Source organism: Sebastes fasciatus, chromosome 9 (assembly GCF_043250625.1).
Source record: "Sebastes fasciatus isolate fSebFas1 chromosome 9, fSebFas1.pri, whole genome shotgun sequence".
NCBI classification, from domain to species: Eukaryota; Metazoa; Chordata; class Actinopteri; order Perciformes; family Sebastidae; genus Sebastes; species Sebastes fasciatus.
This window is the reverse complement of record NC_133803.1, coordinates 27,697,575-27,715,690: the sequence shown is the minus strand read 5'-3', so window position 1 is coordinate 27,715,690 and position 18,116 is coordinate 27,697,575. Positions and strand designations below refer to the sequence as shown.

At 41.9% G+C, this 18,116-nt stretch overlaps 1 protein-coding gene across 1 annotated transcript; it reads left to right on the top strand.

Annotated features, from left to right (window-relative positions):
* The first annotated feature begins 1,271 nt into the window (after positions 1-1,271).
* Positions 1,272-17,615, top strand: ncapd3 (non-SMC condensin II complex, subunit D3). Its single transcript, XM_074647005.1, has 35 exons — positions 1,272-1,402; positions 2,503-2,678; positions 2,889-3,051; positions 3,354-3,520; positions 4,476-4,646; positions 4,731-4,798; positions 4,906-4,993; positions 5,308-5,441; positions 5,731-5,803; positions 6,017-6,142; positions 6,438-6,690; positions 6,849-6,887; positions 7,201-7,293; positions 7,456-7,529; positions 7,674-7,808; positions 7,945-8,165; positions 8,560-8,751; positions 8,837-8,934; positions 9,815-9,924; positions 10,145-10,252; positions 10,375-10,489; positions 10,675-10,770; positions 11,439-11,677; positions 12,274-12,353; positions 12,875-13,012; positions 13,245-13,378; positions 13,638-13,846; positions 13,969-14,079; positions 14,241-14,408; positions 15,552-15,664; positions 15,761-15,825; positions 15,996-16,043; positions 16,475-16,537; positions 16,684-16,732; positions 17,383-17,615. The coding sequence occupies exons 1-35, from the start codon at positions 1,351-1,353 to the stop codon at positions 17,450-17,452; spliced, it is 4,239 nt and encodes a 1,412-aa protein (XP_074503106.1). The 5' UTR covers positions 1,272-1,350; the 3' UTR covers positions 17,453-17,615.
* Positions 17,616-18,116: the final 501 nt, after the last annotated feature.

Genomic DNA, 18,116 nt, shown 5'->3' with positions numbered 1-18,116 from the left:
TATATTGCACAGTGAAATATGATGCCAGTATTAGCCCAACTTGCGCCAAACAATCATTAAAAAGACAGTTAATTGACATACAATTACTGTTAAGTAAAGCAGAGGTTAAAACTAACATTAAGGACAATACATGCACAAAACCTCGCAAGAATATTGTGATTTAAGTGACACAGGGAGACATCTGTACAGTATTGAAAAACATGTAGGAGTTGGTGGAATATGTAGCAGGAGCCCAAAGGAAGAGATGGTCATTACCCGTCTGAGAATACGACATACAGGATTAAACCAAACACTTCACAGAATAGGTAAGCATCCAACTGGACTATGCACACACTGTAATAAACTGTCAAGCATGTTCTAATAGAGTGCAACAGGTATGACACAGAAGGAAAGGGAATTAATATCAGGATTAAAGGGACTGTTTGTAACTTCTTACACGTATAAATCACCCGGGTCGGTGTCCCATGCGCGCTCACGTGTGGCTACGCTGTTCAGACAAGACTCCAACACAAACTACACGGAAGCACCAAAACCGCAAAGTTATATCTAATGTAGCTTTGGTCTCCAGGGCCGGAGTCTCTGCTGTACTCTGCTCCACTGCCTGCTTGCCTTCACTCAGCTCGCTCCACCTCACGTGCATGTACACACACTACACACTGCAGAAGACTTCGTAGCTCTGAGAATATCTAGTGGACGTTTGTGCAGAAATAACTGCTGCAGCTCCTCCAGACCAACAGAGGTTTTCCGTGTCTTGTGAAGTGACGGGGCTCCGCAGCGAGAAACGTTATCGTCTCTGACCGGGTGCCGGTGTCTTCCCTGTTCCCTCCAAAGCCAACACTAGGATCAGCAGTGATTCATGGAGATACCTTCGTCTGGTCTGCTAACATTACTGCCAAGCAGCTGAAATATAGTGATATTGTGGTTTTAGCTGACGTGTGTCGCCTCACTGTTTTAAGCGATGCTCGTTCATGACTATTTAGAGCGAGCACAAGCACAAGCCCGATGCTGACTTTCATTGACTTTCAAAGCATTTCTGATTCTTACAAACAGTCCCTTTAAATGATGGAAATATTACATTGGGGAATATGCTAGGAAAGTACACAATCTTCTAATTTATTATTTAAGGGCAACAGGAATAATGGAGAGAATTTAATTTTTTTTTTTTTTTATTATTTTCTTCCCTGCCAATCTCCTGCTTCACACTCCAGTAATCCAGTAGGTGGCAGTAATGCGCCTTTAGGCTGGTTCACCGACCGCCAATACACACCAACGAAGAAGAATAATAATAAATCTCCACTGCGCATGCGTGAAAGTCCTCATTTCGCGGGCTGATTCAAAAACATAAACAAGATGGATTTAATATCTGCGCTGCAGTTTATGAAGATAAATCAAATACCACAAGGTAAAAATGTATTCCTGTATGTTGTGAGCGAGATTTAATATCATATAGATTGACGGGGATTGAATAGATTGGGATATTTTAGCTGTTTGTCAGTAAAGTTGATGTTAAAGAAGCTTTGTAACGTTACCGGAAGAACAGCGCTCCGAGGTCCGTTCACAAATCTTACAATTTAGCTAATACCGCCTGTTTTAGACGCAAAATTAAAGTTAAAATGAAACTTAAGACTTTCTACCTGAATCGTTGCGAGTCAGTGGTGAATTCGGCTAACAACTGTTTAATTGACTGTGTTTCGTTGTCGCAGTAAAGTCGCTTAAACTGACATAAGTTAAAAAGTTGAGTTAAAGTTGCTCATCAGATCAGCTGTTTATATGTAGCTCAGCTTTAGTACAGCTTTAGTTAATGTTTACTATCAGCCGAATTGAAGAGTGGAGGTTTGTAGTTAAGTGTAAAGTTGTTAGAGAGACTTGTTGTAAAGTTCCCAAGACTTAACTGCTGTTAGTGCTCTTTAGCAGCTCCTCCTACAGAGTTAGGGCCACATTGAGGGGAAACAAATCTGAGATTTCCAGAATAAAGTCATAACTTAATGAGAAAAAAAGTCGTAATATTACAAGAATAAATTCATTACTTTAGGGAAAAAAAAGAAAATGACATGTAAAATTACTACTACATAATATTCTCATAATAAAAATCTCATATTACGACTTTTTTTCTCGTAAACCTATGACTTTATTCTCATAATATTATGAATGTATTCTCAAAATCTCCCCAAAAAAAACCCTCAATGTGGCCCTAATACTCGTACCATAGACATACAACAATGACAGATAAAATTGAAAATGTAAACAAAAAAACAGTTATTAATTTCCACTGATTTTATTAATAATCCTCAGGGAGCCACTGCAGAGAGGCTCAAGAGCCGCATGTGGCTCCAGAGCCTCAGGTTGCAGACCCCTGGTTTAAATGAAGATAAATCCTTACATTTCTATACATTTAGCTTTATCGTACTCAAACGTTTACCAGCTATTCATTTCCTTAGTTATCCAATGTCTGTTGTGGTTCTGTATCACTTAATATAATGTGATAACTGTTGTGATTTCCAGCCTGGGTGGACACAGTGTGGGACTTTGAGTTCACAGAAAGAAACCCACTGGATGACACCATAGAGGACGAACTCACAACCAGTGGAGACAACAAGGCCTTCACCACCCTGTACCAGTGTTTACTGGCCCATGCTGCTGACCAACAACAGTCTGCAGGCGGAGATGGAGCTTCACAGGTAAAACTGATCCAGCACAGAGACGCTCTGTCCTCTACTCCAGGGAGCACAAATAGAGGGATTATTAAGAAGGAAGTGTGTAGGTAATCAATCTAAACATTTGCTGTGTGCTTTGATGTTGCAAAACATCAGTCTGCTACTGTAGGTATCTTTTATTTTCCTGTCTGGTAGCAGAACAAAACACCGTCTGTCTCCCATGTTGCTCTGCAGAGTATCTGGGCGATTCTCGGGGAGAACGAGGTGTCGATCAAGTCTCTGGTGGCTGTGTTGTCCTTCTTTGTCCTGGCGGGAAAATCCAAAAAGGCCAACGTCCAGCAGAGGGTGAGCGGTCTGCACGCCGCCTCACTCTACCTGCTGCTGCTGGGAATCCCAGGTTAGAAAACATGAGAAAATATATATACATAAGAAGGTCTGCATATAGTTTCAATGCAGCCACAAAGTCAAATTCATTAAAACTATAGTACAGTAATAAGGTTTCAACTTTTTTCCTAGTGAATACATACTGTATATCTCGTCTTTTCACTTACTTGTGTGTGAATCAGTGCCCATTGTATCGTATATTAACAGAGTAATGAAAAATACTTGTGGTGATGCTAAAGGTGCACAGTGCACTGTTCTATAAGGTGAAAATAAGACTCTTCTATTGATGATGCGTAACATTTGTATTGCTTCCAGGGAGCATCGCCAACAAGGTTTTCCATGAGGTTTTGTTGGACACGTGTTCAGACTTGACCTCTCACTGCTGGCCTCAGGACTCTGGAAAGAAGCGCAAGAAGGACGGCCTGAAGAGTTCTCAGGCAGACGGCAAACGCTCCAAACCACAGCGGAAAGACAGGCCAGAGGTAAAGTCCTGCATCAGAAATCACTCAAACCCACAGGACCATTGTAAGATATCACCGGCCACTTTATTAGGTACACCTTGCTAGTACCGGGTGGTCTTCTGCTGCTGTAGCCCAACTGCTTCAAGGTTCAACGTGTTGTGCGTTCAGAGATGGTATTCTGCATACCTTGGTTGTAACGAGTGGTTATTTGAGTTACTGTTGCCTTTCTATCATCTCGAACCACTCTGCCCATTCTCTTCTGACCTCTGACATCAACAAGGCATTTCCGTCCACACAACTGCCGCTCACTGGATATGTTCTCTTTTTCGGACCATTCTCTGTAAACCCTAGAGATGATTGTGCATGAAAATCTCAGTAGATCAGCAGTTTTTGAAATACTCAGACCAGCCCGTCTGGCACCAACAACCATGCCACGTTCAAAGTCACTTAAATCCCCTTTCTTCCCCATTCTGATGCTCGGTTTGAACTTCAGCAAGTCGTCTTCACCACGTCTAGATGCCTAAATGCATTGAGTTGCTGCCATGTGATTGGCTGATTAGCTATTTGTGTTAACAAGCAATTTAACAGGTGTGCCTAATAAAGTGGAATAAATAGAGCTGGGGTCAGCAAATACATTTGTCAAAGGGCCAGGATTTTTCTAAGTAGACACTACGGGGGTCAGACTTTCAAATAAAAAATATTAAATTTATTTATGCCTAATTAGCATATTGTTGTTTAATATTTTCACTTTCTTACAAAAATAATGCTATTTTTATTAGCCTATATCAGTGTGAACAGACTCCTATAAACGCGGGAAATCCATAATAAATGCTAGATATTTAACTAGAAAATGCTCTCAGACCTCCGCCAAGGAGGCAGTTCACTGAGGAGTGATGGTTAAAATCTGTAATTACGTTGCCAATCACTGGTGTAGAGGATGTCTGGAAATAATACTGCCTGTCTCTGTTATCCTCAGATGGAAGTGGATGAGGCAGATGAAGAGGAGGAGGAAGAGGAGCTTAATTTCTCTAGTAAAGACTTGATGAAGATCAGGGATGCTGTGGTTCTTCTGGTCCAAAGCCTCCTCAGACTCCTGCAGACATTTCCACTCAAAGACAGACCACAGAGCGCCGGCAACTGCACGCAGGTAACTAACGATTCCATCATCACGTCCGCTCTAGTCTGCACCACACTGCTGTGTTTTCATGCGTTTCCTTTTTTCTCTCTGCAGATCTTCAGCAAGCTGCTTTACTTTGAGCCGGTCGTAGGAGAGTTGACCTTTGCTACTCAGCAGCAACAGTGAGTTTTCTTATCTCTCTATCTATTTCTCTTTCTCTTTCTCTGCCTTGTTGAAGGATGTATCCAGGACTTGATGGAGCTGAGACAGTTGTGTTATTTCTGCACAGAGATATCACCAAGCTGAGGAGTGTTCCTGAGATGGCTTTCTACGGCCTGCAGCTGCTCTGCTCGCCGAAACACGGAGACCAGAAAGAAGTAAGATCCAATAATCATTGTCTATGGTGGGCCAATAGTATGCACACTTGTTGGTTTACTACGTAAAAGGGCTGTCAATCAATACAATGTTTTAATCGTGATTAATCGCATGACTGTCCATAGTTAATCACGATTAATAACAAATAAATTGCAAATTTTTTATGGAAACATCCTTCTTTGGTTGAACTCCTCGCCAGCCATGAGACAGATTTAGTAGAACAATATAGGCTCCAACTGATATCTACAGTATTATTTGTCCTTAATGCCATAACAGAGGGATGTTTCTAATTTTAACTGATGTGTCTCTTGTCCAGTCCCTACGGAGGGTTTTCCACCGGCTTCTCTACGTGATTCTGATGATGACGAAAGGCAACAGCGGGAAACCCTCCCTCCTCGTACCGAACCAGGCCATCCTCGCCACCCGCGACCAGGCAATCCATTTTGTTTGGTAAACAGCTGCGTTAAATCTTAATATGGTGCACAACAATTTTGTTTAGATTTGAACCAAGTGAAGAAGTTTTAAAAATAGTTCCACAGTTTTTTTTAAACAACAGATTCGGTATAATACTAACTTTAAAATGCTGATACCGGGTCTGATCCAATACTTTTATTTACTTTAATGTTGATTAAATATGTGTGTATCAGTATCTCTCCCACATAATTTCTAGCCATTTACCTGCAGACATGTTCTGAATCATGTATGACTTTGTTAATGATCTATGTGTTTGTGATTACAGTCATCTTGTGGGTGAGCTGAAAGAGCTGGCGCTGCCTATCCTGCAAGTCCTCCTGCAGCATATCTGCTTCCAGGTGAATCCTCCAGCAAATACTCAGCAGTGATGCACTTCCTGTTTGTGTAAAGCTCAGAGACTCTGTGTCAAACTCTTTGTCTTAAAGTTATGAAGGCAGTCGCATCACATCCACGGCTATTTACAGATGATTGTAGTGTTGGGAATAGTTTGGCTGTTATTAGCTTATGCATTAGTATATCTGTGATATAATGTTTCTGCTGTGGATGTTTAGATGGTGGAGAAGAGTGAGTTTCGAAGCCATGGGTCTCAGGCTGTGGGGATGTTGATGTCCCAGATGGAAGGTACAGACTACGCTGGCTTCATCAAGTGGCTGTATAACTTCTCCAGAAGCTCAAAGGTAACAATCGTCACCTCAAACACTACATATTGGTATATTCTGTACAGTATTTCATATTTTTGTCGTGATTCAGACCCCAATATATGATGATTGCAGGTTTCTGTACATGCTCAAGTTGATTAGCAGGACTCCTTTCTTCATCTATAATGCAAACAGATTTTCATAACACTTATTTTAACCGGTTTTATGATACGTTGCAGGATATTAACTAAGCCTATTACAAACTATCAGTCAGGCTTCATTACCTCCTATCAGTGGAATCTGTTTACAGTCTGTTGTGCTGGCTTTTCTGTAGATGGTGTCCCGGCTGTTTTCCGTGGACGTGGTGATGGTTTTGCTGGAGCAGCCGGAGAGGAGCCCGGAGGATTGTCAGGACCCGGAGCTTTCCTGCTTCCTGCCGCACAAGTTCCTGATCCAGAGCCTGCTGTTCGCCCGGCGGATGGACGAATCGCCCACCGTTCAAGGTCGCGCTCTGGCCTGTCTGGCCCAGTGTCTGGAGCTGCCTTCACTCAACGTCACCCGGGCAGTCCACAACCTCTTCTCTGCCAGTGAGAAAAACACACAGATTCAGTAGACTATACACTTTGTAGAGCTGAAGTATGAAAATACACAACTCTTTGAATTATTAGAGAATGTAACGAGAAATTATAAACAGTTTTTGTGGACACATTTCCACTAAAGTAACTTGTCTGTTCTCTCTGTTTAGCTGGAGCCGGGACAATGTTGGACGGAGAAATCACAGAAGGTACACTCTTTTCTTTCTTTATTACAGAGTTTGTTGTTTAAGTGCCCGCAGAGGCTGATGGTGACAAAATGTACCAAGCGATTGCTTGATTTGAGTTACCCGTTTATAAATGCCACGACTAGCTGGTTAAATGTGTTAAGTAAACGAGGCTTACTATCTGATCAAGCATTCAGCGCCAGCTCTTGGCACATGACAGTGTGCTACAGATGCAATTCAATCAGTACCTTTTTAAATGTAGTGAAGTTTGATAACCAGGCCTGGTTCATGTTGTTTGAAGTGTTGGTGTCTTTATAGATGTGACTGTATGTTTCAGCAAGCGTCAGTTCCCAGCAGACTCAGAAAACCTACCGTACTCTGCCGTTCAGGACTGTGGAGATCAGCAGCACCGTCAGCTCTGACTGTGACGGTGAGACAAACCAACCTCAGCTACCATTCAGATGTTTTTTTTACTGCATAATATTGGGCTGGTATTTTGTAAAATAGATGTGCAATAATTTGTGTGGGTATGAATACACTCAAAGTCTGACATGGACTCAAAGAGATGTGTTATTCTATATTTTCAATGCAGCGAGAGAGAACTTGGCTCTTCTCCTGCGGCGTGTAAAAGACTCAAAGACGAACGTGAGAAAATCGGCACTGCAGGTATCGTTTCAAATCCAAATAATGATGAGTACAATCAGTCACCAGTGTATGTGTTTTACTCTGGCTTTCTGTGCAGTATGCTTGTGGTAGACAAAGAGATGCACAGATGACCTTTAACCTCTGTGCTCGGCTGTCCCTCCACAGGCCCTGTTGGGTCTCCTGAAACACAACGTGATCCCGATGAGCGGGGAGAACCTGGCTACGCTGTCGGAGCGCTGCAGAGACCCGGCTGTGTCCGTGAAGAAGAAGGCCCTGCAGTGCGTAGGAGAGCTGCTCACTGTGAGTCTTAATCAGCGGCTCTGAGAGACAGTCAAACATGTTGCATGCTTACTACTTGGTGACGAAAGAGAAGAGAGAAGAAAATGTGTTACACATCAATTTTAAAAGTATTTCTGTTATTTCCTCTGACCGCCAGGCTAAACCAGAGTGCAGTGTGGTGCAGAAGGCGTGGCTGCAGGGTGTGGTGCCAGCTGTGGTGGACGCTGAGAGCTCCGTGCAGGACAGGGCCCTAGAGGCTCTGGATGAGGTGCTGCTCAGCCACATCAAACCGTACTCTGCCAGCCGCCACCTTGATGCCAATCAGAGGCTGACCTGGGACCTGCTGGTCATGCTCTGTCACGAATGCCGGAACCTCAGGTTGGACCAACTACATTCAGTGCAGTTTGTGTTTCATATAGGGCTGTTAAAGTTAATGCAATCTATCTTTCGGGGGTTATAGCGGCCTCATGAAACTAGAAAAACCTATGGAATCCATCGGTACCAACCATGTCACACTAGCTTGTTGTAAAGAAGGTAAAATAACGCTTCAAACGTAAGCTACATTTTGGCGAGGAAAAAACGGCATGGCCATTTTCAAAGGGGTCCCTTGACCTCTGATCTCAAGATATGTGGATGAAAATGGGTTCTATGGGTACCCACGAGTCTCCCCTTTACAGACATGCCCACTTTATGATAATCACATGCATTGCTTGGAGAATGATCACATCACCACTGCTGTTGCTGATATAGTTTTTTTGTCCTGGGTCTCCAGCCGATATTTCAGCAGGGCCTTCACCATCTGGTCCAAACAGAACAAGTTCACAAAGACCTTCGTCAACAACCTGATCTCACACACCGAGGCCGATCACGCCGCCGGGGCCTGGCTGCTGCTCTCCAAGGTTGTCGCTTCGTCCCCCTCACCGCCCTGTGAGAAGATCATGGACGCCTGGGACAGCATGATCAGGTGAGAGGGACACACAGTATTTATATTGACAACATTTACATTGAGCTCATGTTTTATTTTCAGCTGAGAAATCTTCTGCTCTTAGTTCAAAGGATGTATCTGTGACGACCTGCTGTCACATCCTGTGTGTGATGGGAGACATCGTCGCGCATTTGAACGAAGATACCAAGAGCAGGATAGTTGGTAAGTGAATGTGGGATGATGGGAATATTCACAGGAAGAGTCTGGAACTGTCATAATCTTTCTGTCTCTGTATATCCCTCTTTTTCCCTCCGTCTCTCAAATTCAAAGAGGCTTTATTGCCATGAAAGTTTCAACAACAATGTTTACAATGGATCCAAATTTAATTTGTCCAAATATTTGGACAGTACACAACAACAACAACATTTGAATAATAATATGAACATTAACAGCATTAAAGGGATAGTTTCTGTGTTTTGAAGTGGGGTTGTATGAGGTACTTATCCCGGTGTACTACCTACAGTAGGTGGCGGTCTGCGAGTTACCACACGGAAGTAAAGCAACGTACTGCTGTGGACGGAGGCAGCAGCAAAACTTAATCAATACACGTTTAAGTGTACACTATATTTAGAATATTTTCGCCGGTTTACCTTGCCGCGAGACAGCTATACAGTCTATGTTTCCGACGGGGGAACTGAAGCCCTGAAGCTCTCGCCAAAGCCACCAGACTCCATGGAAAAGAGTAGTAATTTTACCCCGAAGAACACGGGGAGTTGCTCGTCTACCGCTGACTTTGTTGGTCCAGATTCACCAAAATCACACAAACGAACTAACCGATCGAGGCAGCGGTAAATCAGCAACCCCCGTTTTCTGCAAGTTTAAAATTTAAAAAAATGACGATGGAGTCTCGTGGCTTTGGCGAGAGCACAGATGGATACAGCGGCTTCAGTTCTTTACAGTGTATCATACAGACTATCATATGTGTCTAGGGAAGGATGAAGGTGTACAGTAGCCGTATTGAAATGAATCTCCAGTTAACAGTAATGTAATGGATCATTTGTAGGAACAGAATAATTTACTCCATCTCTCTCGGTCTCTCTAGATGATCTGATGTCTTGGTTGAAGACTTTCACTTTGTCTCTGGAGGTGATCAGTGCTGCTATGGAGACTCTTTATCAACTTGGCCGCAGTGAAGACATCAAACAGACTCAGGTTAGAGATCTTGCTTTTCACTTGCTGATCTACACAGTTACACCGTAATCAAGCTTTTTATGCCTCCACGCCGGCGACATCCGTGGCCTGAGGCATTATGTTTTCTGGTTGTCTGTCTGTACGTACGTCCCATTCTTGTGAACGGGATATCTCTCCTTGAGCGAATTTCTTCAAATTTGGCTATATGTGGTTATATGTGATTATATTTGGTTTTCTTCAGGCTTTTCTGAACCAGCACTGTGGTGAGCTGGTGTCAGTCTGCGAGGCTTATTTAGCCGGCATCATCCTGAGTGAAACGGGAGCCCAGAACCTCAACGAGGAGCTGATGGTGAGATCTAAGTGTGGACAACGTGTCACATTACTCTTTTTTTTATTTGTCAAAATCACAGACCCAGGCCGGTTCTTGTACAGCTGTGCTTGTGATGTAACTGAACATGCTCTCTCTTCCAGGTAATACACCTCCACACTCTGGGTGTGGCGTCACTCCACTGTCCTGCGAAGGTTGGTAAAAGGACGGTGCTGCTGGTGGAATCCGTCCTGACAACACATTCTGACAAACTAGCAGGTAGGTAAAGAGGACGGACATTTAAGAAACAGAGATACTGTGTTTTTTCCAAATCCACAGGATCTGAAATAATGTTTCCCTGTGTGTTCTGATTGAACATCTTCTATGTCTACATACTACAGGAAAATATTAAATGTATTCTGTGCTAACATGGCTGACTTGATCTTTATGTTGGTCATTGACAGAGTGCCGGGAGGAGCTGCCAGCGTCGCTGCCTCTGTCCCAGTTCAAAGCAAACTCTCTGCCTACCAGAGTCAGAGCCCACGGAGTCATCGCTTTAGGTAAACTGTCCCTCTCTCAGTTTATATCCGCCTCCTCTATGTCTCTTTCAGTTATGTCTGATGGTACATGTCCACAGGGGCGTTTTTAGACACGAGGGGTCGCGCCGCTTCCCAGCATTGGACGCTTGGGGGGGCTTCCACTAAACACTAGGCACCTTATTGAACGAACGCTTTCACTCGTGGGCTGTCGGCTTTCAAACCGGACCAACGTGGCGACCTTTTTTGGAAACTTTTTTCTCTTTATGTTACGAAAATAGTTGACCAAAATATATTTCTGAAAACATTAAGGCGAGAAATAAGCCATGCAGTTTCTGAATTTGTCTTCATTTTAGATTGACAACGGTTAGTTTAAACGTTTTTCAGGAGTTTTCAGAGGCAGCGAGTCATGCTGGACGCCCCTAATTTGCATAAAGTAGCTTAGACCTCAACTTTATGCAAAGGAGGAGCGGACGACATGATGCCCTGTCTCTCCAAAATGCAATGCTGTGCTACCAGAATGCATTGCACGACTGCTTACATACAGTAAACAATGAATGGGAAGCGTGGAAATGATGGATCCTGTGGACACGCACCATGAGAAACATTGTTCATAGTCTAAACCTCCATTCATTTCTGCCGTCTCATCGTACATTTAACGTTTCCTCTCCGTTGCCGTCTGTCTTGTTCAGGTAAGCTGTGCCTGCAGCATGAGGAACTTGTCCAGAAGTACCTGCCGGTGTTTGCCAGGGAGCTGGAGGTTGGCACGGAGGTTGCCGTGCGCAACAACGTGGTTGTGATTATGTGTGATCTGTGTGTTCGGTACACCAACACCGTGGATCACTACATCCCCAACATCTCCGCTTGTCTGCGAGACAATGAGGCTGTCATCAGGGAGCAGACTCTCATCATGCTGACCAACCTGCTCCAGGTAGGAACTGCTCTACACATTCTTCACTAGGCTACAGTTAGAAACATGTATTCAATTATTCATTCTAGTTTCATAAAAAAGAAATGGGATGACATCAACATCTATAAAGTCCAAGGCGATTTTTGCTCCCTCAAATAACAAGTTCATTTTTCTTCAATTGACTTAATATAACAACAAACAAACAAATGTTATTTGAAAAATAAGGAATTGTAAATTAAAGTGTTATGTTCAACAGCAAAGGCATTTGAAATTCATTTCAGTTTAATAAATTCAAGGCATATTCAGCTCCTCTGCATTTGTCAAACGTCAATGGACTGCACTTGAACTTTGACACCATAAAGACAATTAAAACCCACTGTGAAACAAATGTTTTTATTAACAGCACTAGACGGTGAGCTTCTCTTTAAACTGTTTAACCAAGATTGAAAATAATGTCTTAAGAAACATCTGATTGGTGATTAAACACATTTTAATCTCTTAATCTTGGTCGTCTTGGAAGATTCTGCACTGATCAACTCTGCATCCCTCCTTCATGCTATTAGGCTGTTTTCAAATGTCTGTCTCTAATTGCTCTTCTGTCTCATCTTTTTTTCTAGGAGGAATTTGTGAAGTGGAAGGGCTCCCTCTTCTTTCGCTTCATGGTGGCGCTGGTCGATCCAGTCCCCGCCATCGCCAGGTAAATCACACTGCATAGATAACAAAGATGATGACAAAGTAGATCATTTTAGCATCTCACATCTAAACACGTGATTTTAAAACTCTGTTGACCTTAAGATACCTGTAGGCACCAAAGTGCTGTCAGTGTTGGGAAATAAGCAGCAACGTCCTGTTCTGTGGATCTTTAGTATGCCATTCGACATGGGTTGTATGATGTATTGTTATTTCTTTAAAAGAAACACATAGCTAAGGGCAGTTTTTTTAGGGGTATCCATGACATGATAAAAGGGAATGCATATGTGATTTTATTTTTTGGGTCTAGCATGTACAACAAGCAAACAGTGACACTATTGTAATGTTCAAGACAAAGATCATAGTGCACACGTACTGTATATCCTCCACATCAGTCATACCGTGTTACCGTGCTGTATGATGCCGTGATCTCCCCAGGCATTGCACATTGCACATGAACAAATGAACACAACACACCTAAAGAAATTCACCATAATATCAAACCTAACCTCCTGTTTCCTGTCCCAGTCTGTGCGAATACTGCCTGCTCCACCTGCTGCTGAAGAAGAACCCAGAAATGTTCAGCCAGCACTTCATCGAGTGCATTTTCCACTTCAGCTCCTACAACAAACACAAGTCCTACAACAAGTTCCCTCAGAGTGAGAGGTAGGAAGCTATGTGGATATGATTTCTGTCATCCAGTTCAAAATATGGCTTTATTTCGCTTTGATTATTTTCAAAGATGACACTTTAAACTTTTTTTTTTTTTTTTCAACTAGACAGATAAACTGAAACAGTACAGCGTGTATCCTGTTACATTACATGCGAGGATCATTTGTAAAGTTCATTCAGTTATTTCTGTGTTTATTCATTGGCTTATTTCTTAATATCTATGCAGAGAAAAGGTTCAGTTCTCCCTGAAAGGAGCTCAGCACCGCGAGAAGCGTTTTCGCATTTACCGCTTCCTGTTGGAGCACTTCACAGACGCCCAGCGCTTCAACATCAGCATCAAGATCAACCAGACCATCTTAGGTGAGCACGTATGTGGATTGAGAAGCAAAACCAAAGCTAGAAAGTGTTCCAGCATAGAACCACCAATTCCTTTTCCAGCTCTGAGTGGTCTAAATGTCTTTTTTTCTCTGATGATGACTTGATGCTCTTCTTCTTGGGGCATCTTAACACATTTTCTTTGTGAAGTCTGGACTGTTAGGTCGCACCAGTTTGGGCCTAGAGCAGTGTTTACATAAACAAAAAGAAATCACTTGTAACCTCTTTCCTTTTCCCATCCCAGCATGCTTTGCAGACGAGGAGCTGCCTTTGGATGCAGATGGTGCTGCAATTTTGTCAGAGACCTTCAACATCTTGAGTCTGAAGGAGATGAAGCTGCAGGCCATATCTGCTCCAGCAGGAGGCGCTGCAGGGGAGGAACCAGAGGAGGAGAACATGGCCACCATGGCTAAGGTTGTCCTGCAGGCCGCTCGGAAGAAGGTGGTGTCACAGGTTAGCAATGTTGGCCAACTTACTTGTAATCAGTTGTCCTTGAAATGTCCTTGAGAAATCCTTCACTACTGTAATTACCCAGTAGCAAAAGCAGCGTTACAGCTTCCTGCTTTGATCCACAGGTCCAGAAGAAGGCCTTCATAGAGAACACGGTTCCTCTCATCATCAGCCTGAAGAGCCTGCTGGAGCAGAAACGCTCTCCTGTCCTCAGAGACCTCATGGCCTACCTTCAGGTGAGACCACAGCACAGACACTTGGATGCTCTCTGCAGATTTATTTGAGTAATTTAGATGGAATTGGTGTGCAGCATGATGACATGCATTATGAGTAAAAAAAGGAGGTTTTACATAAGCAGTACACTGACACTATTCCATGATGCCGTTGTTCCCATCAGGTGACGATGCAGGACTACCGTAACGAGGTGAAGGAGTTTTTCTCTGGAGATGAGCAGCTGGCGGCAGAGCTGGAGTTTGCTCTGAAGACGGCTGAGAAGGAGAGAGAGATGGAGGAACAGATGGACAACTGCAGCTTGACAGGAGACGCCAGGACTCCCACTGCACAGGTCAGAACACACCACACACACACACACACACACAGACTCTAGTAAATATTATAATATATATGATATAAGCAGGAGCTGTATATTTTTCGATTAAATCTTGCAATTGACAGTATTTAATAACAATACTCAATAACGTTTAAATTTGATAGTTTCAGATACAAAATCAGTCTTCAATTATTCAACAATATTTTAATTGATTTTAGATTGATGGTGGATTTAATTAGTAATTTAAAACAACCAAAAAATATCTTACATTGCAATTTTAAAATGTGCTTTACAGGAAGTCATATAAACCTAAAAAATAAATGTTAATAACTATTAATTGAATATAATATCAGATATAAACTGTACTAGGACGAATATGTGAAAACGCTATGATGTTTGTGTTATGGTATTCTAATTTAAACGATATTTACTGTTTTATTACAATGTTAAAATAAATTATACAAAAATAAAAAAATTATTAGAGCTGAAACGATAAGACAATTGATTGATTAGTCAATAGACTGAAAATTAATAAGCAACTTTTTTGGTAACTGATTAATCGTAAAAAAGCTGAACTGTTTCTGGTGTTTTCTTGACTTTGTATCAATATAAATATTTACACAGTATAAGGAAACATTTTATAGCTTCACCTTCGACTCTGGAAGAATGACCAACGACCGACCGATTCATCATCGCTATAAGCGGCAGATTAATCGAAAATAAAAGTGATGTAGTTGTTTGTCAACAGGGTTTCTGTAAGGCCTGGAAAATCCTTAAATCGTACTGAGACTAAGCATCTAAATTCATGGCCTTAAATGGTCTTCAGCTGTAATATTGTAGATTTGAAAGTCTTTTAAAATGTTGTTTCTTGATGAGCTTCTGTTCTGGTCAGAAAATCAATCAATGTGGTCTGTCCTCTGACAGGTCTGTATAGCTGCTGTCATTGTGTTTTGAAATTCCTCTTTCAAATTTAAATTGATTTAAAAAGAAATACATTAATATCACTATTGTGATGTTTGTTTTTGTAAGCATTATTTTCAAATGTTTAAGAATGACTGATTATTTTAAGTTATTACATTAATAACAAGTGCAGGCCTCGGAGTCTCTGAGTTCCCCACAGTCAGTGAAGGTGTCCTGGTGATTCTGCTCTCTCCTCAGCGTTCAGTCCAGGGTTCTCCCATCAGGCCCAGGCCCCTCCAACCGTTTACCTTTGCCACACCGCAGCCGCCACGTCCAAAACCCTCGTCTGCCAGACTGGTACACACTGACAGGTATGTTCCCATCCCGAGTGCAGTACGACGGCGCATTAGGGTATAAAAAAAAGAATTGGCATGACAAGACAATAATATGTTTGTGTGTTTTATCAGGCGTGTGGGCAGATCCAGGCAGGAGGAACATGTCCAGTCAAAGTCAATGGCTCTGGAAGGAACAGGTACGTCACGCTGGAGGTTAAAACTGCAATTTACATGTTTAAGGAAACTCAGCTGAACTTCCACTGAGTGCAATAATCCGATCAGACTGACTGACTGTTTTTTCTCCAACATCAGTATTTCATGGAGTGACAACATCCTGATTGATTATTTGTCTTATTTGACTTTGCAGTGATGCCTAAAGGAGCTGTGGATAACAGAGCCATCAGCACACCTAAAGGTACGCGCCCACAGCGCCGTCTGAACCACTATAACACATCACACACCTGATATTCAATCCACATAATATTCCAGCACCAGTGTATGAGTTTTGGTCGGAGACGATAACATTTCTCGCTGCGGAGCATGGGAAACCTCTGTTGCTCTGGAGGAGCTGCAGCATTTATTTCTGCACAAACTTCCACTGTACATTCACTAGATATTCTCAGAGCTAAACTAACTCTCCTGCAGTGTGTAGTGTGCGCTCATGCACGTGAAAGTGGAGCGCGAGAACGAGCGCGGTGCGTGAGTGAAGGCACAATGTCAAGGTCTGCTTTTATGTGTTGCCGGTTTTGTCATTTTAGTGCTGTTACCTTATTGAGAATAACTTTTTTATCTTCCCCCCACACCCTAAACCCCAACTGTCCATCTGTCGTCCTCCCTGTAATCCAGGTGTCAACATCAATTTCACTTTTGATGAAGGAGTCAGCGCAATCTTCAGTGATCGAGGAATAAGTAAGCTACTCTGACTTCTCACTCAATCTCACTAATTAGGTGTTCATGCAGCAGTTAATGAGTATAAAATACACAGGTTTTAAGTTTTGCATTTGCTTTCAGGTGGTTTAGGTTTAGATTAATCTGTGTCTACTGTTTCCTCACAGGTCCTGTCGGGGAGAGCAGTGTTCTTCATGTGCGGTCAAATGAGCAGCAGTGAGTGCACTACTTCTGTCATTGCATCCACACAGTCCATGTTTGCAGCCTCTAATTCTAGTTCTTCAGCCACTTTCACACGAAGGAGTGCACAGTAACAATGATGTCATCTAAATAAATGGTAAAAGCTGTCTTTAGTCATCTAAACCAGCATTTGTGAATGAAAAAAAATAACCCCTTAATATAGCTATACTGCAGCATTCGCCCTGAAGGCGACAGGTACAGTGGGTCGCCGTATTTTTTTGTTGACGGCTATTTTCTTTTTGATTGCTGTTTGCTGACCTGATTTTGTGCACATTATAATAAGTTGATCATTTTCATTAAATAAGATTTTGTTCAACCTATTTTCGGATCTCAGAGACTTACTTTGGTAGCGCGTTGGATGAACTCAGCTTCTCAGCAGCTTTTAGTTTGTTTCCTGTAGTCGCTACAATGCATATATTGTTAAATAAGTGCACAATATGCACAGGGATGTAATCTAAAACAGTTAATTATTTGACTTTAAATTTTTAATTTTGACTTTAAATGGTGAAGCTTTTCCAATATTACATTGCATTAATATTTAGTTGTTTTATATTTCATGTGTACGGTGTGTTTAGGAGAAGATGTGATTTTAAAACCTTAACTTAAAGCTCTCTTGTGTGTTTCAGAGCTCCTGGACTGAGGCAGTGGAACGTGCAGTCTCCTCTCCGCCAGAAGAAAAAAACATCTAAAGTTTAGTTGACATACAGCTTCATGTCTTTGTTTCTGTTTTCTTGTATCTACTACTCTTACTACTTGTTACATCTTCATTTCACTTCATTAATATTCTCTCATTTTTTTATGTTTATGTTTCTGTCACTGTTTGTCCTTTATCTGTTTGGTAATAAAGGTTTAGCATATTTTATGTGACCCGATTTTTTGCAGTACTGTCAAAACAAGATCTGAGAACAAGAATCTTTATATCAGTTTGTACTTCAATAATTATCTCTATGTAGAGAATGTTTCCGTCAGTGCAGAGAATGTTAATCACAATATAAACTTGTCCTGAGATCCCATGTGAAAAAGTAAAAGTAAACAAATATTAAAAGCAAGAGTGAGAATATATTTCTTCCGGTAAGAATGCTTGCATGTGTGTAGCAAACAGGTGACATGGGTTAAGAGATGTTACTGAAATGTTCATCTTCAGGTTGACACTCGCAGTCATTCTAATGGCTGGAATCCAGTTTAATAAAACTGCAGCGTGCAATGAATTCAAGTGAGTGACGGCTGAGCCATGACGACCATCTGGATAAAAAAAATATTCAATCACTGCTGATACTGTATATAACGTTGTGACTATTTCCTTGGACTGTAAATGACATATTGCTCATTTTGTACAACACAAGAAAATAATGAATAATAA